This window comes from Penicillium digitatum, chromosome 6, assembly GCF_016767815.1.
Source record: "Penicillium digitatum chromosome 6, complete sequence".
Classification (NCBI taxonomy): Eukaryota; Fungi; Ascomycota; class Eurotiomycetes; order Eurotiales; family Aspergillaceae; genus Penicillium; species Penicillium digitatum.
In genome coordinates, this window is record NC_089389.1 from 717,138 (window position 1) to 741,974 (window position 24,837).

Here is a 24,837-nt window from a genome sequence, read left to right on the forward strand (position 1 = left end):
ACACGGGATTTGCCAGGGCATTGTTCGGACTTGGGTCGCATCGTCGCAGCTAATCGTGTCTTCGAACTCGTTAATCGCCCCTCACTTTAGTCTTCGCTTAACGCTACGATCTACTTCAGCGCCGTGCGATACTCCACCGTGATAATCGCGTAATCGCCCATCTCGCATTTTACCGTCATTTGGAGCTTGTATCTGCTCCACACAAACTGCTTTTCGATTGCGTCCCGCCCTTGACAATACAATCACCTATCGCGTCTGGTTGGATATGACGGTGGATGGTCTTAAAAGCGCCCCCCGCGCATCCCGTCATTGAGGAACCATTCCTTCACGATGCCGGGTGTTGTCGAACTCCCCGTTGGCGCCGCGGCACGCCCGTTTGATCTGGGATTTAGCGTCGGACATCAGAAAGTCGAACTTGAGATTGATTTAGCATCCAAAAGCCTCAAGGGAAGAACGGAAATCACAATCCACCCTCGCCGCAGAGACCTAGGGACAATTTGGTTAAATTTTCGACAAGGCGAGGTTAAGCAGCTGAGCGTCAACGGCAAGCCTGCAACAACAAAATACACCGATCAATACGAATCGCTACAACTCTACGGCGTACACTATCACGAGCGATTGACGCCAAAGATCCACAACCTCTTACAAACTCCCCCAAGACCTACCTTGCCCATCACGATACCAAAGGGCGTCCGCATCGACGAACTGGATCCATCTTCAGCCGAGGCACAGGATCAGATCGCACTACAGTCTACTGTCGAAAATGTGGATGGCCCTTCGAGTGTCAGGGCAAACCTTCCGCGATTCACGGCTCTGACAGTGAACATTGAATTTGTTATTGATACTATTCGGGATGGCTTGCAATTTGTCGGAGTCGAAAATGGAGATCGACGGTATCCACATGCCTACACCACCAACTCACTTGAGTCTGGTATCGGCTGTCCCCTATTTCCTTGCGTAGATGACATGTCCTCGCGCTGTACCTGGGAGGTCTCCATAACATGTCCCAGCTCTCTTGGTGATGTTTTCGACCGCAAGAGTCAAGACGCGTCCGGCGCAGCAACCACGTCCCGCTCTAAAGCGCCGAACCGCCAACTTTCTGCGGACGATGAGGGCCTCGACATGTCCGTGGTGTGCTCCGGCGACCTGACTGATGACATAGTCGATCCCAAAGACCATACCCGCAAAACAGTTTCCTTTGCCTCATACTCACCACTGGGAGCTTTGCAAATTGGGTTCGCCATTGGTCCATTCGAGTATGTCAACCTGGCCGATTTCCGCGAAAGTGACCAGGATGAACAACTTGGCCAAAACGCTATTCCTTTGCACGCATTCTGCCTCCCAGGTAGAGCCGACGAAGTTCAAAATAGTAGTTTTCCCATGGCTCAGGCGATTGACTTCTTCTCTCTGTCATACGGGTCGTATCCTTTCAGCAGTTACAAGATTTGTTTTGTCGATGATGTCCCAACTGATAGCCTTCCAACTGCGTGCATGTCAATCTGCAGCAGTCGTCTGCTTTTTCCAGCCGAGATGATCGACCCCATGTATGACTCTACTCGGGCTCAGGTGCACGGTCTAGCATGTCAGTGGACTGGAATCAACATCATTCCTGCAGAGCCCTCAGATACATGGGTGACAGTTGGTGTGGCATGGTACATTACTGATACGTTCATGAGAAAGCTTTGCGGAAACAATGAATATCGTTTCAGACTAAAGCAAATGTCTGATCAAGTCTGTGACTTGGATTATGAGCGCCCCTCGATATACGACATGGGTAACATTCTCAAGGTTGATCCTTCTGAATATAGCTTTGTTGCGTTGAAAGCTCCTTTAGTCTTGTTTATTCTGGATCGCCGACTAACCAAGGCGAGTGGAAAGGCCACGATGTCCCGCATTATTTCTCGTCTTTTCCTGAACTCTCGTATGGGCGACATTCCAAATGGAGCTATCACTTCATCCCTGTTCCAAAAGACCTGCGAGCGACTCGGCCACGCGAAATTAGACGTCTTCTTCCAACAATGGGTATACGGCGCGGGATGTCCACGATTCCAAGCAACTCAACGATTCAACAAGAAGAAGCTGGTCGTTGAAATGATGATCAGACAGGTCCAATCTGAACCACAACCCCCTCGCGATCTCGACAAGGATTCCTTTTTGCGTGACGTGAAGGAAGAGGTCCGGCACGTCTACGCGGGCGCAGTTCAGCCGGTCTTCACGGGGTCAATGACCATTCGCATTCATGAGGCAGATGGGACCCCTTATGAGCACATCGTTGAAATCAAGGAGGGGGTGACAAAGTTTGACATTCCATACAACACGAAGTACAAACGGCTCAAGCGCAACAAGAAGCAGAGAGAAAGAGCCGTCGCCTCGGGCGATGCTGAAGTCCAAGAAGAGGTTCTGCTCTACTGCCTGGGAGATGTGCTTCAAACCGAAGAAGAGACACAGGCTTGGCGTTTGGCTGACTGGACGAAAGAGGACGAGGAACGAATGGGACAGGAATCTTATGAGTGGATCCGAATGGATGCAGACTTTGAGTGGATTTGTAAACTGTCTCTCGGTATGCCAGGATACATGTATCTCTCACAGCTTCAACAAGATCGGGATGTTGTGGCCCAGCTCGAGGTAAGTTACCTTGCTGTTTTCCACCAATGGACGGACTATGTTAACATGCTCAGTCGTTGCAATACATGACTGCCCAACGAGAGCACCCTCTGATTTCCACCATCTTTGTTCGCACACTCATGGATAGTCGATACTTCCATGGAATACGTACTACGGCTGCACGTGCCTTGGTAAAGCATGCTAAGGATGAAATTGATTGGGTTGGACTACATCACCTTGAGAAGGCGTTCCAGGAGCTTTTTTGTCTCCCAGGATCACCAATGACTCGCTCGAATGACTTTTCCGATCGAGCAGCTTACATCCTCCAACAAGTGATTCCTGACGCAATTTCTAAAGTTCGTGACAACAGTGGCAAAACTCCATTAAGGGTGAAGCGATTTCTTTTCGACAAACTCAAGTTTAACGACAACTCTAACAATGAGTACTCGGACAACTTCTATGTTGCCTCCTTAATGAAGTCTCTATGCCATGCGATGCTTGGCAAGAGCGAGGCGCGGACGGACGAGGACCTCGACCATTTCGATATGGAGCGTGTTCTCGAGGTCCAGGCCGAGGAACAACTAGATAAGGATGCTATTGCCGAGTTTGACCGCTATCGACGAATGGATGAGTGGTCTAGTTCTTTCCAGAATCTTTACTCCCGGGCCGCCCTTCAATGCCAAGCGCAATTAATGCAAGCCAAAATGATCGACCTGGATTTGATGCGTTTCATCCCATATACACGAGCGGGAACCTACGACCTTCTCCGGATAGAAGCATTCCAATGCTTGGTCGACCTTGACATTTCCCAGAGTCCGGAGCTCCTTCGATGGCTCATGTTCACATTGTCCGCCGATTCCTCAGCCTGGATACGCCACCAATCTTTAAGTTTGCTTGGCCAGACTCTAGCACAAATTGCCTTTGGTCGTCCGCAACAAACCCAACCATTCCAAAATGATGGATTGATCATCGAACAAGAATCCTCCACCCAAATCCGCCGGGACGACATCGCACGACGCCAGACCATTCCTGGAGCCATCGAAGCCCTCAAACGAGAGCTTGCTGGCGACGCATCTATGAAGGAATGCATATGGGCAGCATGTAACTCACCGTGTATGGGCCTCTTGGAGCTCTCCGAACTCACTGACCTTTGCCGTACCTTGTACGACCCAGTCACATCCAAGCTCGTGCGGTTGAAACTTCCCCGCTATTGGAGTGTGCAAAACCAAGGTCATGGGAAGCTGCGTTTCTATCGATCTACCAAAGCCCGCCTGGGTCCATCTTCCAAACGCAAACGCGAGGATCAAGGCGCGCACCCACCTTCATCAACTCGTATTACGTTCAAGCAGTCCAAGACTGGCCTGGCTCCAGGAACGCCCACTCCCAACCATCTCCCCAAAATTCACATTCCCAGACCATTGCCTGCGCTTAGCACAACCCCCAAAGCTCCTGCTACGTCTACACCCAAGCTAAAGCTCAAGTTTGGTGGCCGACCAACATGATTATCCAACGTTGTTCTTTCGAATATCACATGTATTTTACCCATTATCTCTTTTATTATGTCCGTCCGTTGCCATTGACTCAGGCAGGAGGATGGAACTAAAGCATGCTCCTAGGCTCGATGTCTATTCAGCTTTATCTTTCGATTTCAATGCCACCTAGCTGTGCCTTGTGTTTAGCCCCCCTCATTCATGGAGCAGGCGTAGACAGTCAGAAAATCAGTGGGATAGCCATGTTAGTCTAAAAATGCGCCTTGGCAAACGAACAGGATAATAAAGGATAGAAAAAAAAAGGTTTTTGATTGTTCCCATAAGAGAAACCGACCCAGAAACTCCCAGTCGCATTAGATCTTCTCCCAGCACTCGGTAATAGAGTGGTGCCTATGTGCGTGCCCCTTCAATCAAAAGAAACGTCGTAGATCGTGTGTGTAGATGTGTCGTTTATTTATCGGTAATGCGCTCGAGGGCCTCTAGCATCACGATGGAGTTACCACGAATGACCTGATAACGACATGCGTTAGCAGGGTTCTTGGCATCTGTAAATAGGGACGAACGTACTACCATGCCAGCGGAGACCTTCTCTCCGCCATCCTTCTCCTCAAATGCCTCATCTAGAACAATGTTCATGAAGACCTGCGCCAAGGCATCGTTAGTTCCTCCGAGCTTGATCAGAACCGCCGTCATCCCGTCTTGTATGGCGCACCAGGGGGCGCCCAAACTTCACGAATACCAGTTTTTGGGGTGTGCACATACATCGTAGCCTCGAAGGACGCCAATGACCTTACGGTTGCCGTTCAGTTGGCAGAAGACCCGCTTCTCCATGTACTTTAAAAAAAGACACGACATCAGCTGAGACCTCGGGATGAAAAAGAGCGCACCATAAGATGGGACACACTAACCTTCTTTAATTCAGGCTGAGCTTGAGGCATATTGGGCAAGTTGGTTGGGTATCCTGGGGTTTGGAAAGATTCAAGTCACCGCGGTGGCTTTGGGAGTTTGGTGCAAGCTGTGACGGACAAATAATATTCCGGACATGAGATAAGCGATAAGAGCCGCCAGCTTCCAAGTTCACACTCCCACTCCTTGCATCGCTCTGTTTTCGCCGGACTGAGTACTTATTAACATGAGCTCTAAATTTGTCAATCGCAGAAAGCCCCGCAAGATTGGCGTGGATGACGAGCAGGAAGATGGAGGCTCTGCGTCAGGTATGTAGGCTAAGATTACTTTTTTTCTACCATAGAGATTTGCCTCCCACGATCGAAGCTGACATGGAGATTTGCAGAGCCAGTCGTTAGGCGCCCCGCTGCTTTTAGGCCGAAGCAAAATTCTAAGTTGCAGTTATCCTTTGGCCCCGAGACGTCAATGAATGATGGAGACCAAGAGAGCGAAGTGGTCCTACCGAAACGCCACGGTCTGGGTCGAAAGACAATGGAAAGGAGTGCCGGTCAGCTTCCTTTAATTTATTCTGAAAAGCTTTCCGCGCGAGTCGGCCAGGACCAGGACCGGCCTACCTATAGTCATGACTACTTGAAGGAACTTCGTGATTCTACGCCCTCAACACCGAAGACAACTACCGACGACGAAACCAGCAAGGCTGTTGACGTTGCAGCTAAATTTGGGGAGATTATGACTGTTCCAAAACAGGAACACATCCCCAGCGAAGCCGAGATTCGAGAGAAAAAGGCCCGACGCGCACGCCTGGCTATGGAACACGGTGCGGCGGACGAATTTATTTCATTGGACGTTAACAACGCAGCCAATACCGATAACTGGGATGCGATTGTACGTGGAGACAAAGAAGTCGAAGAGGATACAAGACTGGTTCGGGACGACGAAGACTTTGCGGAAGGGTTTGAGGAGTTTTTCACGGAGGATGGCAAGATGGCTCTTGGGCGAAAGGCAGAGCGTGAGAAGAAGCGGAAAGACCGTGAACTAATGCGTGATCTTATTGAGGATGCCGAGGGCATCTCCGATGAAGACGATTCTGACTTGGAGGAAAAGGCTGCTTATGAAGCTGCCCAGGTTCATGCGGCCATGGGTCATGGCAAGTCAGCCGGTATTGATCGTCCGAAAACTCCTCCCAAAGTGACATCTCTTCCACGACTGGCAAGCAGTTTTGAAAGGTTGCGCACGTCTCTGGCATCTATGGAAGTGTCGAAAACACTAATGATCAGCCGGATGGAGGAATTGAGACAGGAGAAGGCAGATATCGCAATTCGTGAGGTGGAGATCCAGGCAATGATCAAAGAAGCTGGCGACAACTATGAGCGACTCAAGAAGGAAGCTGCTGATGCTTCGAATGCAAAGCTTGATGGGTCCAGTGGGGCTATAGAGATGTCCCGAGGGCTGGAAAGCATCGGTGCCCCTGTGCCTGTCCCAATAAGAGATGCCTCAATGTCGGATTCCTCGGATTCCAGCTTCGAGGATTCTTCATAGCGCTTTCCTGGCAGCGCATGTAACTACCAGCCAAGCTGCCTGGACTCAACTGCACGTCGACAACTGATTCCCTTGCGTCGTCTTCGTGGAGTCTTCGTTGTTTCTTTTGATACCCATAAAGCGAGTACTGCATCACATTCCGCCCACTCTCTAAGTGCTATTTAAAACGCACTATAGTAACATGAACCATCTCTATCGTGCAACTGTTTCGATACCTCACTGACTCACTCCACCATCTAAGCCCAACATGCCAATCAACAGCTGAAATTTTGATGTGCCACTGGACCGCCATGTACCCTATCGTAATACTGCCGCCCATTCGAGGGGCTCCAGTCATGCTAAGCCTATTGAAACCGCTGCAACCTTCGAATAGGATTTTCACCCCATGATACACTCTGTGGTATACCAACATATATGCCATGCTGGGTAACTCCAAAAGCCGGTTTTTACACCTTGAGTAAGTCCAATTTGACCCGTCTGGCCAAAAAAAAGGCTCGTTGGGCACTCATGCGACATGACCATTTAATGTGTCTTGCCATGGACACGATCAATGTTAGCATCAAAATGCGTTCTGCAATGTACGACAAGTTGACCACATCCTATGGCGACATTATGTCTCGGATCACCTCTTGTAAACAGTTTAGACCTGAGTTTCAACTTCTAACGCCAGACCCCTTACTGTGTACGAAAATGACACCTTGTTCGACCATCCTCCAATCAGTCAGATTCTCCGGCAAGCCGTTTAGCGTGTTAATTCTTAAGTTGAGATGCGAATTGCTATATGGGGTTCTTGCATCGAAATTGGATTCCATGGCACCCTACTTCAATGTCTGCGTGGACGATATTCCGGTCATCATTGGAGAAACGGTCAGCACAATCGCTTGGATTGGCAACGAGACGGTGCGGCCGGCCGGGTGGCCCGTCTGGTCGTTTGCCTCTGATTTTCACCCAACATGGTCGATAGCTATCTCTAACGTTCCCTAAACATATTTGCCTCGTCAGTCTTGCAGACATGGCTATTTCTTTTCCCCAAGGGTATTTGCATACAAATAGAAAGATAGTTTCTAAGCTACATTTCGTAAGTTCCGGTTGAACAAACAAGAAGCCTGGACTTTGTTCACTTAATGTCCTAATTCTACTCCGTACGCCCAGCAGTTTCTAGAAGTGTCCCGCGTCCAACCCAGTCCCCTGGAAAGTCTTCTGTCCCTTGCTTGAAACTCTCAGATAGGAAATCTTTGAGACCTTCTTCTCCGCAGGCAGAACAATCTCCGGACCGTTCAACTTCCAGCTTACATCCCGAACTTCCAGTTCAAAATCTAGCACCTTTGCATCCATAGTGGCAGCTATGCTGTTGAGTAATCTGATATCTTTATCGACATCAGATTGTCACCACCTCAATGTTCGCAACAATTACCGTAATTTTCCTTAATGAAGCTAAGTTGCGAACCAAGCCACTTTGTTCCAGCAAATTTTGAATAAAGATATAAGCAATGACAAGTCCATGGAAGGTAACTGAGTTCTATATTTATACATTGCCAGGATATATCACGTCCAGGATAAGCATCGAACTGGTCAAGAGGCCGCGAGCAGGCATACTTCCCCTAAAAAGGATACAAATGGCATTTGTAGTTCATTGAGAGCTGCTAGCTCGAAGCCTACTGTGTGAAGTGCTGTCCTTTTGCCTTGCAGTGCTGTGTCTAGGATAATTTGCAGAATCATCTGCTTTTCATGTTTGTTCAAAAAGAAGAAGAGGCAGTGGACTCAAAGAATGCTCTTCGCCAGGGTATTATTGCCACCCTTTTCTTTGCAACAACGCGCTATGAGGACTAGAGACCCTAGTAGAACTACGTGTCAAGATTTAAATGAACATGAAATGTCTGAATTCTTCCTTGACTAACCACGATAGCTTTAGAAAACGAGACATTTGAGAGGATAAAAGCCACATTGACCTTTCCTCGGTCGATTTTTTTTCTATCAAGCTTAGTGTGCTTTAACGCTGCTTAGTTTCTAGTCTTGGGAGAGTATCTGACAATAAAACACACAAAGGATAAGAAGTCTAAATGATGAGTAGGCACAATAATGTCTGAGATAGGTAGCACTTCCATTTTCCGGAAACAATGTATTACTAATACTGTGTGTGTTCTAGTGTGTATGGCAAATAAGGTATTGATCATCGTGACTAGCATTCGCTTGTTTTAAAACATAAATAACCGGTTGAATTCAAGTATTCCTCGGCAGTGTTTGTTGTTGTTAGGCATCATGTGTCCGTTTTTAGGCCCTGTTGATATATTGAGAACTTAAAGGAAGTGCAATCTACGCTCAGTTCGCATAACATTCTGTGTAAATACAACATCCCATTGCCTTCCTTCACTGGGCATTTTTCATTTGCATACTGTGTGTTGGGCTCTTTTTATGACCTCCCCAAAGGTAGTGTGTGTCTCAACCGTGATACTGCGAACATAGCTTGCCCTTAATCTAATTTCATAAAATCAACTCCCTCTTGACCGACTCTTTGACTGGTTGATATCCCGGGACGACGCAGTTGGCCGACGGAAGCGGGAACGCGATGGGGAATTCAAACGTCTGGCCTTTGCTTCGGGGATAGCCGCTACTGGCTCCTTTTCTATCGCCTGTCCCACTGGCAAATGGTAGTACCAGTAGCCTTACATGCATATATGATCTAGTAAATAGAGATTGCGTTCTCCTATTGCCCTCGATATCTCCGTGTGTCATTTAGCCCCCTACTTTGCGCGCTTAAAATTTGGAATGGGGTTGTATGATACATCCCTTGTGAAAGTCAATAGTGAAACAGCATTGAACCGATTCAGAGCAGGAAAATACTAACCTTGTCCACCGCTTAAGTTCCTATCCATGAGTAACATCTACTTGGCACCCCATGAAAGACTGGTCAAGATTTTACCGGTTCTACGCGCTATGATTGAAGATGGTCGACTTAAGAAATGCCGCATACTTCCCGAAACCTTCAGTGAAAGGTAAAATATAGTGAAACAAAAACCAACATCGTGTCACAGTGTGTCCTTTTAAACTGAGAGTTGTTAGCGCACTAACCGCGTCAGTGCACCGCTACATGCCAGCAAGCCATGGCCTGGAATGCAGCAGGCTGGATGTTCCTCCCACCTCTTAGTTGTACTTAATGTCTCATCTAGGAACCCAGGTTCCTGGTTTGCAACGAGCAAAATCTGTCTCTGTTAGGAAGGAGCCGAGTCCCCACCTATTGGCGAAGAAGATTCCGTCAGCTTCAGTGTCTCAACTCCAAGACTATCGTAGGCAATTTTTTCTGTTTTAAGCCAAACAACCAATGGCCACCAATTTGATAATGTGCTTGGCAAATTTCAGTACCCCCAAAAAAAAAGAGATAGACTACACCAAAGCACACACTAAAGTACCCACCCATGACCCCGGTATCCGGGATCCCAGCCCTACTTCAACCAATCAATAACCAAAAGACGACCAACGGACGACCAACAGGCTACCAAGAGATTCCTTTCAAATGAGACAACACCATCCTCTTTTTGCTTTTTCTGAATCATTTCCAGCTTTTGATTCTCCACTGATCATCCCTAGGTCCACTGTTAGTACCCATATCCCCGTTCTGTCTGTTTCCATCCCGCCCCTTCCCCAGATTTGTTTCACCTTCTATCTAGGTCTTGATGCTGCCTGACATATAGGACACATCACCAAGTAAAGTTATCTATTAAATCACATACAGAAATCAAATCCGCAAATCCGATCTGCATATGCGGGAAATAAGGTCTAGGAGCACCTAGCACACGGAAAGGCAAGCCTCAAACCCACTGGGGCGGCAACTCCATAGACCTGCAACACCAATATAGCATTGCTTCAAAGAATGAACTTTTCCTCGGAAGATTCCTACAGAGTCAGGAGGCTAAGGTTCTCCCACTAGCTAGGGTATCGGACGGAATCTGTGCGCGTTCGTGCTGCTGCAGGCTCAGTCTTGATATTGCCGGTTTCAACGCCACCTAGGCCATCCCAGCGGTTGATCATTAAAGCTTCTTTTGAATAAAGACCGTTCGAAAATGTTGGAGATCTGGGGAAAAGGGGTCGGAAGTTTTTCTGCCAAGCTCGTGATGTTTTTTCCATATTTCTTTCGGTAGTTGTGGACGTTGGTGACTATCTTTTTTTTTGGGTATCCAATTGATTCAATTTTTTTTTTACTCTATTCCTTCAAATAAGCCAACAGAAAATAGACTGTCTTATGTCCTTTTCGAATATCAATCTTTGATCTCTTCGGGCCTTTCGCGAAATCATGTTGGCACAACGAACTCCCGTGTTGGACGTGAGAACATCAAAAGACTAGATAAGTCACGTACATTAGGATAATATTCTCTGAATGCCTTTAATGAGGAAATCAGTCCTGCCGCGATCTTGTATACTTTGCTTTTTCTCAAGTAGGTTGGATTGGCCGACTTGGCCTGATTGGCCCGGATGCCACTTAGCTTTCCCCAGAAGCTCTCTGTAGCTACCCGCTCAGGATGGAACATTCCAAAGCTGCCCGAGCCACCGCCAAGTTATGAATCATGAGACGGTTTGTCGATCAGGTAGAACTGCAGGCGGGTACATAGCCCTGTCCAGGGTGGTACATGGTGGAGCTTAACGATGTCCGCGGCGTGCCATACTGGGACCGTTTCCAATGGGGATGCAGTTCCGGGGCTTAATCACCCAGCACACCGGATGGAATAAAATGAAGATGTTGAGGGCGAGAAAAAGGAAAGGTTGAACAGAGACAGGTTGACTTGGGCCTAACGGCCTGGAGGGAAGATCTTCAGGGAGCCGTCCAAAGTACAACCCGTCCACTGTTCACTCTCGTTTCACACCATTGCTGGGCATATGATTGTCTCCTACTGAGTCGAGGCTAAATCAGGGCATGACGCTAGACACTAAAGAAAAGATCTGAAACGCTCGGTAAGTGGATCATGGGCATACGATTACTGGGTCCAGCTGATTTCCAGACTTGGGATTTGTGATCGGACTAGGGTTCAAAAGCCATCTAAATTTCTCTTTGTTTTTTCCTGTCCGTTAGAAGTTCTGAATAGTCCGAGATCCCTGGTTCCCATCTAGCAATGGCACGGGCCTCAATTGAGATTAAACGGGCCGAGAAGTTGAAATGACCTGGCGGAATGATGTACATGGTTCATGTGCCTGGTTCGATTGATTCATGAAATCTATTAAAAGACCAGGGCTGCTTTTTCTCCCTAGCCTTGCTGTGTCACTCAGCACATTGATAAAACTTGACATGATTCCATCGCCTATTCTCGACTTCCAGCTTTTATATTGATCCTGTCTCTCAAACAATCTCTCCGTTTTCGCAACCTGCAAGCTAGGACCTTGACCCAACAGCGTTCCAGGGCTTCACCTACTTTCTCCTAACGGTTGAATTGCCGACAGATCTGAGACCGCATTGCATTCAACGGCTCGACGTACCGCCCAATCCCTAACAAGATCGATCTCTCAAAAGCCGCACAGCCGTGCCATTTCGAAGCATTGCTGCTACCTGCGAGTCACTAGGGGCTTTTGTCTTTTCATTGAAGTTATTCAAGGAAGAATTTGCACTACTCGTCACCTGTAGCATTGCCGTCTGTCTGTCACCTGCTCGCTGTCATATGCAGACGGTAAGTGATGCCCAATCACTTCTTACCGTTCTGGTGAAACCTCTCCATATTCAAAAAAGCCCTAACCTCTTATAACGGTCAGCGCTGCAGGTCTCCTCGAATTCTCCACACTAAATCCAGTGTGTACTGGTTGACAAAGAGAAAACCTCCGGGATAGCGGTCATCCACACACAGCGACAACCCGCGTAAAACACTTGCTAGCAATTGCGGTGAAGCGTGGAGGACAATAACGCTTCTAGTGTGCTCAGTCAATTTTTTTTTAATATTTTCATCTTTCTTTTTCTGTGTGGTCAGCATGGCAGACGTGCTAGCTATTCCTGGGGTGCCCAAGGGGTTCAATCATTTGTCGCGAGATCTTATATCCGCCTACTCGTCGGATTTCCTTGGGAGTTCGGATGAGCTTGATAAACAGCTTTCTTCCCCCACAGATTGGTACTCAGTTGTTTACCCCTCCACATCAAACTCCACTTTGGACTTTCATTTGCTTCATCACCCTTCCCCGAGTATTCAAGCCCAACAACGTCCTCGAAAACCGGTTAAAGCCATGCTAAACCAGTATCGTTTGTCAGGAAATCCCATGCCTTCTATGCAGGACAGGCGTTATATGTCCCTCCGAGGGGAAGACCCTCGCCCCACTGCCTATTCGCAGAGCGTGTCTCAATTCATAGCACGGCTGGACCTGAGCAGCACTCTTTCAAGCAACGGAAGCAGTTATTGTGAATCTGATCTGGAGTCGCTTGACCACTTTGACAATCCTTTCACTACTCAGCACATGGAAACATACGCCGGGCTAGTCCACCCAGCACCACGCAGCAATATTTTCGCGGTGGCCAGTAATTCATTCCTCTTGGGAGCTGAAAAAACGCCTTGTCTTTCACCCTTTAGGGTCTCAGATGCCCCGCAGAACGAGCAGGTCTTTTCCAACGCTCATTTCAGTGCCCCAAGCCCACACAGCGCCAAATATTCCATGAGCTCATCTCTCAATCCACACTCCAACAGTGCGCATCTCGTACCATCATCTACCACATCCCCAGGTGCAAGGCCTGTGAATTATGATGAGGTCATGCCATGGTCTGTCTATCAACCAGCCAGTATGACTGATATGTGGTATTCTACTCGTGACCATAGGGCCCCATCCGAGGACAGCGGCTGGCAAACTCACAACAGTTACAGCGCACCTTGGCCCGTCTCCAATGCATACACCAGCTCAACCGAGTGCGACGAGTCGGCGGCCCACATGTACGGATCGAGCAATGGAATGCCTGCTACCTCTTTTGAACCTTCGCCTATGACGCTAGGCTCATCCGTGCCAACCGGGCCCATGAGCCACGTATCCCATTTGCCAGTTTGTGAATCCTATGCACCGTCCATTGAGGCTCCTCAGTTTCGACCCAAGCCACACCCAATGTACCTCCCAAGCACGCAGCTACTTTCCTCCGATACAGAATTTGGGTCCCCGGACCAGAAGCTAGCAAACAGTCTCAGTCCATCCTTCTCTGTCTCAACCAATGAAGAAGGACAATCCCCGCAGCAGAGTGGAGAAGAAAAAGGCAGCATTGAAACTAGTGGGCACTACAGCGATGAACGGAACACGTTCCTCATCGACTGCAAGCGCCGTGGGCTATCATATAAAGACATCAAGCGAGTAGGTGGGTTCAAGGAGGCCGAATCTACACTGCGAGGCCGGTATCGCACCCTCACCAAGTCGAAAGACCAGCGAGTGCGAAAGCCAAAATGGCAGGATAAGGATGTGAGTTCAGAATCTGTGCTTCGTTTCCATGCAAAAGATGGCCACGGACTGACCAGTTCCTATCTTAATAGATCCGACTCCTTTGCCAAGCTGTCATCATTCACGCTGAATCTCACGACGCGTACAGCTCCCTAACTAAGGCTAGCATGAATATGAATGAGCCACCAAAGGTATCCTGGAAAAAGGTTGCCGAGCATATCTGGGCTAAGGGGGGTTCTTATCATTTTGGTAATGCCACTTGCAAGAAGAAGTGGTGCGAGATTAACAGCATCACGCTTTGATTTTGGTCATTGGATCAACACCCTTAGCCTTAAGGGTGAATCTGTTTCTTTAATCTTTTTCATTTTTGGATATGCGACTTATTTGGCAAGTGGGCCTATATCTTGTGTTTTCTGTGCATTCAGCTGGTCTGAGTCTCTGTGTTGTAGCTCTTTCTGTGTATAACTTTCCTCGTGGTTGCTTTCTAGATATTCGAGTACAGCGTTTTACACGTTTCTAATTGAGAATAAATGATTTATCCACTAGCTAACATCTGAGAGATCTGTAGGATTTATCTGGTTTGCATTCCGTTCCCTCAAGCCTCACTCTCAGGAATCGGCGGCATGGAGCAGAGAAGTGGCCGGGGCTGGAGAAGGAGGTCAAAGAGGAGCAGTAAGAGGAAGTGTAAGAGGTGGTTGCAGTGTGCGAGATTGATTAAATTATCGCAGTTATATCATAATCCATGATCAGATGTTGGAGGCGTAGTATCAAATGTGGTTTGCCCTTTCAAGATCCACAACCCCACATTGTTGTCAAAACGCGGGTGATGTTGTAGGAGGCACATAATTGCGGTAGTTAGTGGAAAGGCCATGAGCTTCTAGCACTATTGAGAATCATGTTCTTCGATTTGAAAGGCTTATCTTGTCATGAGGATGAGAATTAACTCGGGTCTTGTGTCGGGAATTTGACGATCTGCCTCGGGCATATCGATTGGTTCGCCAGCATTGGTTTCTCTTCCTAATCCCTCTTCAGATAGTTCAATTTACGCCCTTTCTGCCTTTTGCTTTCTTTTGGTGATTGAAGTTGAGAATTTTAAGACCTAATACCACTTCGACCATTCTTTATTTGCATGGATTGCCTTTTGTATTCCGCAGACCAACAACCGAAGGTAAATTCTTCCTAGAAGCTTGGTTGATCTAGATAAAACCAAGCTGTTCTCGCTTTCTTCCTCTTTTCCTACGTTAGACTTAGAAATTTCATAATTTCCTCGGTGGCTGACGTCCCGGATTCCATCAACCGGGGCATCGACACCCGCTATCCCGGGCGGTTGCTCAGTAGCCGTGGGGTAGACAATGCAATAGCCGCGATGAACGTCGACAAGAGAGTCGGAAAATGTCAGTTGAAAAACTCATCTAGCTTCGCCTTACCAGATTAGAAGTGAGGTTCTCATAAATGGTCCTATAATGTCTTTGCACTAATTGCCCGTTGGCCATGCTCAGATCCCCCTAAGCCCTGTCCCAACCACTGATTCAATCTATACAACCTAAAGAACCAACCAAAATGATCAAACCAATTGTCCTCCACATTGGTGATGATATCCGCTGGAATCATGACCAATACAGCCAGTTCAAAGATACCTTCGATGTTCGCCGGTCCTACAGCATGTCTCGGCCAGAGTTTATCCGAGCCCTAAAAGAGCGCCAATTTGGTGACTGCTTCGCCATCTACCGCCCATTTTGGAATACCGGATGTGAGATGGGGAACTGGGATGAGGAGCTTATCTCGCTTCTCCCAAATTCCTACAAGGTTTATGCCAGTGCCGGCGCCGGGTTTGATTGGGTTGACACTGCAGCTTTAGCGAAGAAGGGTATGAATGCAACGGCATAAAGCTGTCTGGAAATCCCATATCACGGAGAAAGCCGCTAATAACTCTCAACATCTTCAGGAGTTACTTACTGCAATGCGGCCGCAGCCTACACAGAATCAGTCGCCGATGCCGCCATCTAGCTCATCATCTCAACATTCCACCTGTTCTCTTGGTCACACATTGCCGCACGCACATTGGATGCTGATGCATTTGTTGACGCAAACCGTAATCTGGCAACGGTCTCACACAATCCCAATGGGCATACACTTGGAATTGTTGGCTTCAATCAAATTAGACAGCGCACTGCTGAGAAAGCATTCCTGGCCATGAACATGAAGATTCATTATCATGAGGTTGTGAGAATGCCCGCACACCTGGAAGTCGTCTCCAATGCAAATATACCGCAAACACATTGATAGTCCTCCTCGCTGTTTCAGACTGCGTGATGATTGCGACGCCATTCAGCGGCGAGACACTCCTCGATGTATCTCTGATGGCGAAGATGAAGACCGGTTCACGACTCATAAACATTGCCCGGGGCAAGCTGCTTGATGAGAATGCTCTTGTTGATGCTCTGCGGGGTGGTAAGCTCGCTGCTGCTGGATTGGATGTGTACTATGACGAGCCGCGCGTTAGCCCGGAGCTTGCAGCCATGAAAAATGTTTAGAAGATGGCCCACAACGCAGGTGCTTCGTTTGACTCACATTTCGGGTTTGAAAGGCTGGATATGGAGAATATCCTCTCGTTCTATCGGACTGGAAAGGCTGTCACGCCCGTTAATGCGGATCTGGTTGCGAAAGCGACAGGCTCCAAGCTATAATCAATGTTGTGCTCGAATTGTATTAAGGGTTAATGTGCCTACTGTCTTGGGCGTCTGACTCGACGCCTACCCTTCTAGCGGATCGGCTTAAGGCGATTGCTCACTATAAATTGGTTAGATGGGCCCAAACGATCTTTCGTCCTTACAAACACCTCCCATCCCATCACAAGCAATTGCTTTTCACAGCGTTTAGCTTGTCTTTGAGTCATCTCAAGCGTGTGCCGCATCAATCCACGCCCACCCATACACCTCATACCTCTCCTCTTCTCTCCTCCCCCCCCCCCCAACCGGCGTTTGTACCACCGCAACGTATGTAAACAAAGCAATTGAGACACATGCCTTCCGGCAGTCTCGCCCCATGCATGCACCAATTGATCACATGCTAACATACTTTGACACAGCATGAGTGGACAGGCCGCCGCAGTCCCCGCTGCAGTCCCCGCTGCTGCCCCCGCCATCACCCCCCTCAGCATCCGGCGGGCCTTTGAGGTGGGCATTGTCAATCTTCGGGCCAGCATTGACCGACGTGATGCAATGGCCAGCAACCCCCCCTTCGACGCCCACGAGTTCGAGGTTCTGAGCGAGCGCATCTTGGACACCAAGGTTGAGTTCGCAAAGCAGATCCGCCGCTGGGGCGACCGCTGGGACGCCGTCATCCTGGCGAACCTGTACGGGCAGTTGATCGGGGCCATGCCCGACGATGAGGGAAACTTCCCCTAAGAGGGACCTGTTTGTGTCTTATATTTCGAACCCTGGCCCATGTAAGGTGGCTGGTCCATCTTGCATGGGTCAGGGTTCATGAATGAAATTCCAATGCTTCCTCACCAATTCTTACTTCATTATTAAGACTAAAGTAAGATAAATCTCAGAGCAGTCAAAAGGTATCATACGAGCCAGTAAGCCTAAGACAAGTCCCCCGCTCCTTGGAACATTTCAGGTCGTCACCTTAGTTCTTCGTGACTGCCTCTGGTGGTTGAATACAGCCCGGTGCTTGCGTTATTGCACCGGGGGAGTCAGGTCCAAACTGTTGTACCGGTCCGTCATGCGGGTGAATAGCTACTTCCACGCCGCAGTTCGTGCAGAAGTGGTGAGAGTCGTGACACATCTCCATACAGAATGGTAGGAATGCACAGCAAATTCCGCCGAAGAGACAGCAACATACAGCCGCCATCCTATCAAGTAAATGAGATTTCAACATCATCAGAAGTGAATCTGAGCGGAGAGTGAGGTGAGGTTATGTTAAGACTTACGATGTGGCGCTGGTGCTTTCCTTGTTCACCCTGGTCTGAACCTTTTGCAAACAAAAGGGACAACAGATCCGTGCAGGCTCGTCCCCAAGTTGGGCCAATGGTATGAACCTCTGCGAAACTGGAACTGGTGGTCCAATCGGTGCCACTTTTTTGTTGGTTTGTTGTAATGCAACTGCCGGTGCGGCGGTTGTGATTGCGTCGTTCTCGTGTCTGCCCATGTTAGACAGGGCCGAATTCTTTGGACCGGAAATCATACTCATCGTATTGTGGAGGCGGCCCACTCTCTCCAGGGATCATCACCACAAGTTCTGGCACCGGCGATCCTCTTGTTGTAGTTGTAGTTTGTTCCGGTGACGGTGCTGCTTCAGGGGCTGTAGGCGGCGCCGTAGGCATTGCTATGGGCAACTTCGCAGTCGACGTGGTTTCATCTGCCGGCGCTGTCTTTGATACGGTCACTGCTTCTGTGGCAGAATAATCTGTGCTTGATTCGGCGGCCATGGCCGGTGCAATTCGCACTATTGATTCTTTGTTGCGTTCCATAGTGGATAGTCCGTCTTTAGATTGATAGATGAAGAAAAATCTTAGACTAATGACTGAGACTAATGACTGCAAGTTCGTCATTCTTGAATGGTGATAGCGGCAACTGTGGAGCTCATATCAGTACGAGAAATTCTGTCGATCGAGGGGATTGTGAGGCTTAAACAGCATATTTGACAAAAAGCTAAGGGTCTACAAGGCCAATAACGACTACACGGAAATTGGACAGTGGATTTTGGCCAATCCTAATGGACTTTTATAGATCACATGGCTTGGCACATGGTTTGGCACTCGGGTCTGCGCCCAGCTGTAGTGCCAGGTCACAGCCCCCTGGAGGTCTAACCAGTTTTCATATTTGGAACATCATGGAAGTATGGCTGGTACCAACACAATCAGTCGGGGAAAAATGGTCTATGATGTGAAACAAGATACGGGCTTGTATGTATTAGTCCTGGTTGTGTTAAAATTTGGATGAGTAGATCTTGGACCGATTTTCGGAGTAGTTGTCACATTCAATCGCCGCGGATGACAGCGACAGCGATGCCTATGTTGAACACGATTCACTCAACTCAAATCAAAGCGACCAACAAAACTCACTTTTCGTTTGAATCAAACTGTGTCTACAATACCTACGTTTTGGGAATTTCCATTCTGACTATCACGTTATTATGTCCACAAGCCTACGCCCCGACGGCCAAGATAAACGGAACCGCCAATGAAACCACCATTCCCATCCACGAGCACGCTGCCAAGTCAAGAATCCGACGAGCAACATAATGGTCATCGGGCTGCAGGATCCGAGCGAAATCTCGATCTTCCACAAAAAGTCAGGGCACCGTGCCACCATGGCAAACAGCCTGCCTCGTGATCTCCAGCGATATGGCAATCATTCAATCAGATCTAAGTTCGGAACAAAGTCAGGGAAGAGTTCATGGGCTAGGCTGAGAATTTGCATATCCTGCCTGCTTACAGGAATAGAAGTGCCCGCTCATTTTCCAATTTGAATCTGTCACTCTACTATCAGCTTAATAGAAGCAGTTGGGGTTAATGGAGTCACGTGTGACCCCAGCGCCTTCCTATCTAGGCAGGTGTTTGTTTCTGCGGTCAACTTTGTCTATCCACCTATTGATTTTGCTGGTCGCTTCTCCCTTTCCACTCATGTCTGGCCTCGCTCGGAGCTCCTACCGGCCAAAAAGGCCTATATTGACAGAACATTAAACCATCATCGTTCTGTTTTTCCTGCACGATTTTCAATCAAGGCTCTTCATGTCCTATGATATCATTTCCACCATCTGCTACTTTCCCTTTTGATCTCTCCTTAGCCTTTAACAGCTCGTGATGAGAGGGAAGGGTATATACATCTAAACAAAGGAAATGTTTCTCTGGCAAATCTGGTCGTTATAGCTCCGATTGGCTTTACTGCTATTTGCTTTTCTCCTGTGATGGCAATCGGTGTTGCTGAAATGGGCTGCCCCATGTGTCTCTCGATGAATGGATGGAACAAACATCATAAGAGAGGAAGCCTCCAATCCTTGTGGCTACAATTTGCTCTCCGGGGCCTTTGTGGTAGTTTTCTCCCGACCTGTATCTCCGCGCACCCAGTATTGGTATTCCGAGAGAACTTCAACGAATTACTGGATACTCCAGATTTCGCGCGCTCTGTCTTGTCGATGTGACATGTTCAGAATCCATACTCTTCTCTCCTTGGCCTTCTGTCCATATAGATGTAGCGCATGAGAACAAGGCATAATTTCCGTTGAAAAACGTTGCACAGATTAGTTTCGGTGTGTAATAGATGGAAGAAACACAAGACCTGATATATGTTCAATTTGTACATCCTCCAATCGAATCCATTCCGGGTATTCAGATCTAGCATGCAAGTAGTCTACACCCACCGCTTAGCTATACAACAACCCCAGACAACTCTTCACAGCGAAGCTACACGAGAGTCCGTACGAGGATATCCAATCGTGGCAAGGACCTCCGTCAAATGCTCCGGATTCTCACGCAAAGCATCCCACTCACCCTCAGCCTTGACCATCAACGTCGCTGCAAGGATGGTGCCATTCAGCGAGAGCACGCCAGGGTCAACAATGTCCCGCGTCGCCGCGCTATCGACGGGGACCAATGCCGTTTCCTGTCTGCGTGGGCAAATCATCATTGTCGAGCGGGTCATGGCCAGGTTGTAACTGATGGACGCCAGTCCTTGTGTGGAAAGCGGCTCTGTGTCCTGGCTTAGCGTCCGTCCGCGCGTCGCCGCGGCGGCAGCCTTGTAGAGGGTGATATAGATTGCGTGCAGGTTTTCAGCCGAGGGACACGGTGGGATTGGGAGTGCAAAGTGGGCAAAGGGGAGACCCGGTAGGTGCTGGAACTTTGGCGCTGGGGAGGGGAGGGTTGGTTGGGAGGTAAGGAGGTCGATCAGTGGGTGCCAGGATTCCGAGCCCGGCTGACGCATTGCTTCAACGGGGAGGAATTGGAGATGGCGGTGGGGTTGGCTTGCACCGCTGTTGTCGCCGGAGTTGAAGAAGGCGAAGAGGCTCTTTGGAGACGAGCCGTTTGTGAGTCTAGATCCATCGTCGTCGGTGTTCCAGGCTTGTAGACACTCATATGTAGCCTCTAGGTCTGCTTTGTCGAGGATATCGGTCTGTGCCTGCCAGGCCTTTGTCACGAGGAGAAAGTGGTTCGGGATGACGGGGAATTTGTTGAGGATGAGGTTGTAGGCGGGGTTCTCGGGCGGGAACTGAGCGATCAGAAGATCTGCAGATGGATTCTCGAAGGGATCGGGCTTTGGTGTTTGTGTGCCATTGTCGGGCTTTAGGTTGGAGGGTTTCTTTGCGAGGGCAGGGCAGTAGCGAAGTTGATACTGGAATTGCAGGTTAGGACTGCTGTGGTCGAAGTTTTGACGTCACTCACTGATATCCCTGCAGTATTAATGATGGACAGATGCGTTGGGGAGAACACGAGATGACCAGAATCCCGGGCTGCTGTAAAGCGTCTTGCGACCAGAGTGGGGAGAGTTTCTGAAAATCCTAGTTGCATCGTGGAAGTTGGATGGAGGTGAAACCGGGGGAGATGGCGGAACACGGGAGTGGAGATCGGCTGATCGGTGCCTCTCTCGCGACTCCTAGCTGGGCTTTTTTTTGGGATTTAGCCTACACAGTCCTTTACCAAGAAAATAAAGTAAAGCGTTTTCTTTGAATGTAATTTCAATTCGACACTCAGTTTAGTCTCCGATTAATAGTGTCATAGTAGATCCCGACCAGCAGGATCTGGCAAACAGGCCAATACCAGCCAGGAGAGAAAACAGCAGAACAAGAAAACACAAAAGTCATTCAAACGCATCAATCCCAAGGTATCATCCATAATCCGTTTTCAGACAACTCGCTCGTCAAGACGCCACTGCTGTACGGAAAAATGAGACATGAGAAGGAAGTAGACAAGGCAGAAATGGGAGAGTAGAGAGGGAAAGACAAAGTCGTTTAAGCCATTAATTCATTCAGCGAGATCTCATCATCATGGGGCAGGCACAGTTCTGGCAATAGCATCGCCGGTTGACCCATAAGATGAGGCGACGGGCCGCCCAACCAAGGACCACGCTCCTCCTGAGTGGCGTTGTGCACACCCTCGGCGCGCTTCAATGTCTCAACATCCAGATCGGTTATGTAGGCATCGCGGTTGGTACCGTCGCCCACACCACCAAGAGGTCTCAGACGGACCTCGAATTCGTTATTGAGCATCATTTCGTCTTTCCACAGGCGGCGGTTGCCATCAAAGACACATAGCACTCGCTTCCTGGTCTTCAGGCTGCTGCTGGGGCAACCCCAGGACTGAGGGTAGTTGCCACGGTTATTGCGGCGGCGGGTGGTGACAGCGCGGGGCTTGGATGAATTCTTCGAGATGGCATTGCCGGAGCCGATGAGAGGGCGGGAAGCGAGAATGTTGCCCTTGGAGAATTTGGGCCTAGTCTTCAGACCGCGCCAGCTGGAGGGGTCGTGGGCATCGGGGTCATCTTGGTCTTCATAATAGTCGAATTGGTCGATCGGGCCAGCCACGTCGTGGAGTTTGTGCTTCTCCATGGTCTTTTTGACCTCTTCGTCTGAAGCGACCTCTGCCAGACGCTGCTGGTTGATCGCCTCCGAGGGTTCTTCTTGCTGCACGACGCGGAGAACGCAGTCATCCAAATGTTCGTAGAAGTCCTGCGCGTTGCTAAATGTCGATGAGCAGGTAGAACACTTTCCTGTCGCGTCGGGGCTATAGTTGGTGCCCTTCTTAGCTACGCCAGGACTGCGCTTTCGGCAATTTGGCGGGGTTTGTTCTACGCCGTGGACGGAGGTCAGGTGGCGCTTGAAGACATCGGCGCGGTTGAAGCTCTTCTCGGCGGGGGAGCCGGATCCCGGGCAAAAACCGCATACCATGGTTCCTTTGTAATGGGTCAGGGTGTGGCGGTTCTTGTCGTACTTGCGGGCGAAGCCCTTGATGTGGTACTCGCAGTTGAGGATTGGACACTTCTCTGGTCGCTCAGACTGGTGAGTCAACATATGGGCTTTCAAGTCTTTGAAGACTCGACCACAGTCGGGATGTGGGCAGCGCACTTTTTCTTTAGTGTCTTCGTCTGGATCAATACTGCTCAGCGCCGGGCTGGGCTGGGAGAGTCGGGACTGAATTGAGGAAATGGACGACCGCCGATCGTAGATCGAGAGTGGTCGCGAATGAGACCTCTGTGGGACCAAAAGGGGAGATGGTCCAGTGTGCTGTACTGGTTGTGTGCGGGGCGAGGTGTGGTGCTCTGCGGTATCATTATATGGGAGAGGTGATGGGGCGGGAGAGTGGGAAATATAACTGGGCACGTTTGTATAGGAAGAGGTGGGCTGGTCGGGAAATGAGATGATCGGAGTGATTCCAGATCCTTGTTGCGCCGATTGAATCAATGAGGGATCTGGTATGCCCCGTCAGCATGCTAGATAGCTTTTGCGATTGATGTCAAAACGTACCGACAAAAGGATCGAGGAATTTCTCTTGGTAGGGCATTTCCATTTCCAACGTACTTCCCATGTACTCTTGTGAAAAAAGGTCGTTCATCACTGCGGCTGGTAGACCCAATCCGTGGTTCGTATTCACCCAGTTCTCCTGGAAGGCATGCGCGGTTCCTGAGTATGGTGATCCCATTGCCGATGAAGATGCGCTAGCAATGGACTGCCCTGAGGCAGCAGATCCGGTAGGTAAATATGGCTCTGCAGAGTTAGAGGCAGAGATCGAAGGAGGCGTGGCGGGTATAGAAGCTAAATATGTGGGATTTTGCAGATCTGCAGACTCCAACAATGGGTGGGTGTCGTAGTAGGCATTGGCGGCATGCGACATATCCAGGTCCTGTTGGTAGTGGGGAAAGCCCTCAACCGGGAAAGAGAACATAGAGAGATCCATTGTTACGGGATCGAAGTATGAGAGTTGTTTAGGCCTGGCAGCTTCGAGGGCCATCATCTTGGATCGGGGTGGAAAGGAAAGAGAGTGAAATCGGAATTGCAATCAAAAGTTGCCGTCTCCTTGTTTGAGAAATGTAATGCGCGATGGCGATCCTAGACACAGAAGACTGGTCAGTATATGCTGTCTCATCAATTTTGCGATGGATGGACATACCGGTGATAAGGTTTCTGGGTGAGATCGCGGCCCGCTCGGCTAACCAAGACACCAACCACGAAATTGAGGCAACGTGCGCAATTGACAGATAGAAAAAAATTAAATGCAAGGAGGTGAGAAGGTTCACTTTATTGCAAGGCAGGGAGGTCGCGTCCAAGTTGCAAGTCCACAGACACGGGTAGAGAAGCAATGTTGATCGACGGCAGAGAAGAGTCGAAGGAGATAAAGCTAAACAAGTGTGTTCCCGAAATGATCGAAGACGAGGGTTGCGCTGGGTCGTCGGTTGAGTCAATGATATAGATTCATTGCAGATTTGAGGGAGGAAGGAGAGGATATTATAGATGTTAAAGAGGACGAAGCATTGCCAAATTGTGACGATGCCGTAGTTAGTTATAGTCTTGTGTCTAGAATTATTATGTTTAAAAAAAAAAACAAAAAAAAAGAAAAAAAAAAGAAAATCGAATTGAATTGAAAGGAAAAAAAAAATCAAAAAGCTACTCCATAATGAAAAAGCAAATAATACACAAATGATAAAATAATAAATGATAAAAACAAGAATAACCATTCCATACCGTATTTTTGGCACGAACCAGATGAACGTGTTGGGGGCTGTGAGCAAGGACAAGGGAACTTAGCGCCCATGCAGATAAATTTGGGGCCCTCGGGCTAATATTATTATCTGCACATGGAAATCCTCGAACATAGGTCTCCATCTGGTCATCTGAATTTTCTTTGGTCGCGAAAAAATTGGCGATTAATAATTTTGAGCCTCTACCCTACTCCGTATGGAATGCTTCACCTTAAAACACT

The 24,837-nt window shown here is 48.7% G+C and overlaps 11 protein-coding genes across 11 annotated transcripts; 5 read left to right on the plus strand and 6 right to left on the minus strand.

The window, feature by feature from the left end:
* Window positions 1–330: 330 nt before the first annotated feature.
* Window positions 331–4,106, plus strand: Pdw03_5281 (Transcription initiation factor TFIID subunit TSM1/127kD, putative; the record flags this gene model as incomplete). Its single annotated transcript, XM_014683541.1, has 2 exons — window positions 331–2,625; window positions 2,679–4,106. The coding sequence occupies 2 exons, from the start codon at window positions 331–333 to the stop codon at window positions 4,104–4,106; spliced, it is 3,723 nt and encodes a 1,240-aa protein (XP_014539027.1).
* A 438-nt stretch (window positions 4,107–4,544) lies between these two features.
* Pdw03_5282 (Small nuclear ribonucleoprotein SmG, putative) lies at window positions 4,545–5,032 on the minus strand (the record flags this gene model as incomplete). The annotated part of the gene is made up of 4 exons (XM_066101014.1): window positions 4,545–4,604; window positions 4,662–4,736; window positions 4,857–4,928; window positions 5,003–5,032. The coding sequence occupies 4 exons, from the start codon at window positions 5,030–5,032 to the stop codon at window positions 4,545–4,547; spliced, it is 237 nt and encodes a 78-aa protein (XP_065957954.1).
* Window positions 5,033–5,226: 194 nt separating this feature from the next.
* On the plus strand, window positions 5,227–6,539 carry Pdw03_5283 (nineteen complex-related protein 2-domain-containing protein; the record flags this gene model as incomplete). Its single annotated transcript, XM_014683538.2, has 2 exons — window positions 5,227–5,308; window positions 5,386–6,539. The coding sequence occupies 2 exons, from the start codon at window positions 5,227–5,229 to the stop codon at window positions 6,537–6,539; spliced, it is 1,236 nt and encodes a 411-aa protein (XP_014539024.2).
* Window positions 6,540–7,483: 944 nt separating this feature from the next.
* Window positions 7,484–7,874, minus strand: Pdw03_5284 (uncharacterized protein; the record flags this gene model as incomplete). Its single annotated transcript, XM_066101015.1, has 3 exons — window positions 7,484–7,519; window positions 7,587–7,608; window positions 7,720–7,874. The coding sequence occupies 3 exons, from the start codon at window positions 7,872–7,874 to the stop codon at window positions 7,484–7,486; spliced, it is 213 nt and encodes a 70-aa protein (XP_065957955.1).
* Window positions 7,875–12,734: 4,860 nt separating this feature from the next.
* Window positions 12,735–14,221, plus strand: Pdw03_5285 (uncharacterized protein; the record flags this gene model as incomplete). The annotated part of the gene is made up of 2 exons (XM_014683537.2): window positions 12,735–13,940; window positions 14,012–14,221. The coding sequence occupies 2 exons, from the start codon at window positions 12,735–12,737 to the stop codon at window positions 14,219–14,221; spliced, it is 1,416 nt and encodes a 471-aa protein (XP_014539023.2).
* Window positions 14,222–15,479: 1,258 nt separating this feature from the next.
* Window positions 15,480–15,926, plus strand: Pdw03_5286 (D-3-phosphoglycerate dehydrogenase; the record flags this gene model as incomplete). The annotated part of the gene is made up of 2 exons (XM_066101016.1): window positions 15,480–15,786; window positions 15,865–15,926. 2 exons carry the CDS (start codon window positions 15,480–15,482, stop codon window positions 15,924–15,926), a joined length of 369 nt encoding a protein of 122 aa, XP_065957956.1.
* A 381-nt stretch (window positions 15,927–16,307) lies between these two features.
* Pdw03_5287 (uncharacterized protein) lies at window positions 16,308–16,765 on the minus strand (the record flags this gene model as incomplete). The annotated part of the gene is made up of 4 exons (XM_066101017.1): window positions 16,308–16,401; window positions 16,491–16,593; window positions 16,649–16,705; window positions 16,759–16,765. 4 exons carry the CDS (start codon window positions 16,763–16,765, stop codon window positions 16,308–16,310), a joined length of 261 nt encoding a protein of 86 aa, XP_065957957.1.
* A 243-nt stretch (window positions 16,766–17,008) lies between these two features.
* On the plus strand, window positions 17,009–17,326 carry Pdw03_5288 (D-isomer specific 2-hydroxyacid dehydrogenase, NAD-binding; the record flags this gene model as incomplete). Its single annotated transcript, XM_014683535.1, has 1 exon — window positions 17,009–17,326. One exon carries the CDS (start codon window positions 17,009–17,011, stop codon window positions 17,324–17,326), a length of 318 nt encoding a protein of 105 aa, XP_014539021.1.
* A 226-nt stretch (window positions 17,327–17,552) lies between these two features.
* On the minus strand, window positions 17,553–18,396 carry Pdw03_5289 (LPS-induced tumor necrosis factor alpha factor; the record flags this gene model as incomplete). The annotated part of the gene is made up of 3 exons (XM_014683534.1): window positions 17,553–17,778; window positions 17,857–18,066; window positions 18,113–18,396. 3 exons carry the CDS (start codon window positions 18,394–18,396, stop codon window positions 17,553–17,555), a joined length of 720 nt encoding a protein of 239 aa, XP_014539020.1.
* A 1,924-nt stretch (window positions 18,397–20,320) lies between these two features.
* Pdw03_5290 (Bis(5'-nucleosyl)-tetraphosphatase, putative) lies at window positions 20,321–21,432 on the minus strand (the record flags this gene model as incomplete). Its single annotated transcript, XM_014683533.1, has 2 exons — window positions 20,321–21,256; window positions 21,307–21,432. The coding sequence occupies 2 exons, from the start codon at window positions 21,430–21,432 to the stop codon at window positions 20,321–20,323; spliced, it is 1,062 nt and encodes a 353-aa protein (XP_014539019.1).
* Window positions 21,433–21,872: 440 nt separating this feature from the next.
* Pdw03_5291 (Zinc finger, C2H2-like) lies at window positions 21,873–23,871 on the minus strand (the record flags this gene model as incomplete). Its single annotated transcript, XM_066101018.1, has 3 exons — window positions 21,873–22,916; window positions 22,986–23,329; window positions 23,385–23,871. 3 exons carry the CDS (start codon window positions 23,869–23,871, stop codon window positions 21,873–21,875), a joined length of 1,875 nt encoding a protein of 624 aa, XP_065957958.1.
* Between the last annotated feature and the right edge of the window lie 966 nt (window positions 23,872–24,837).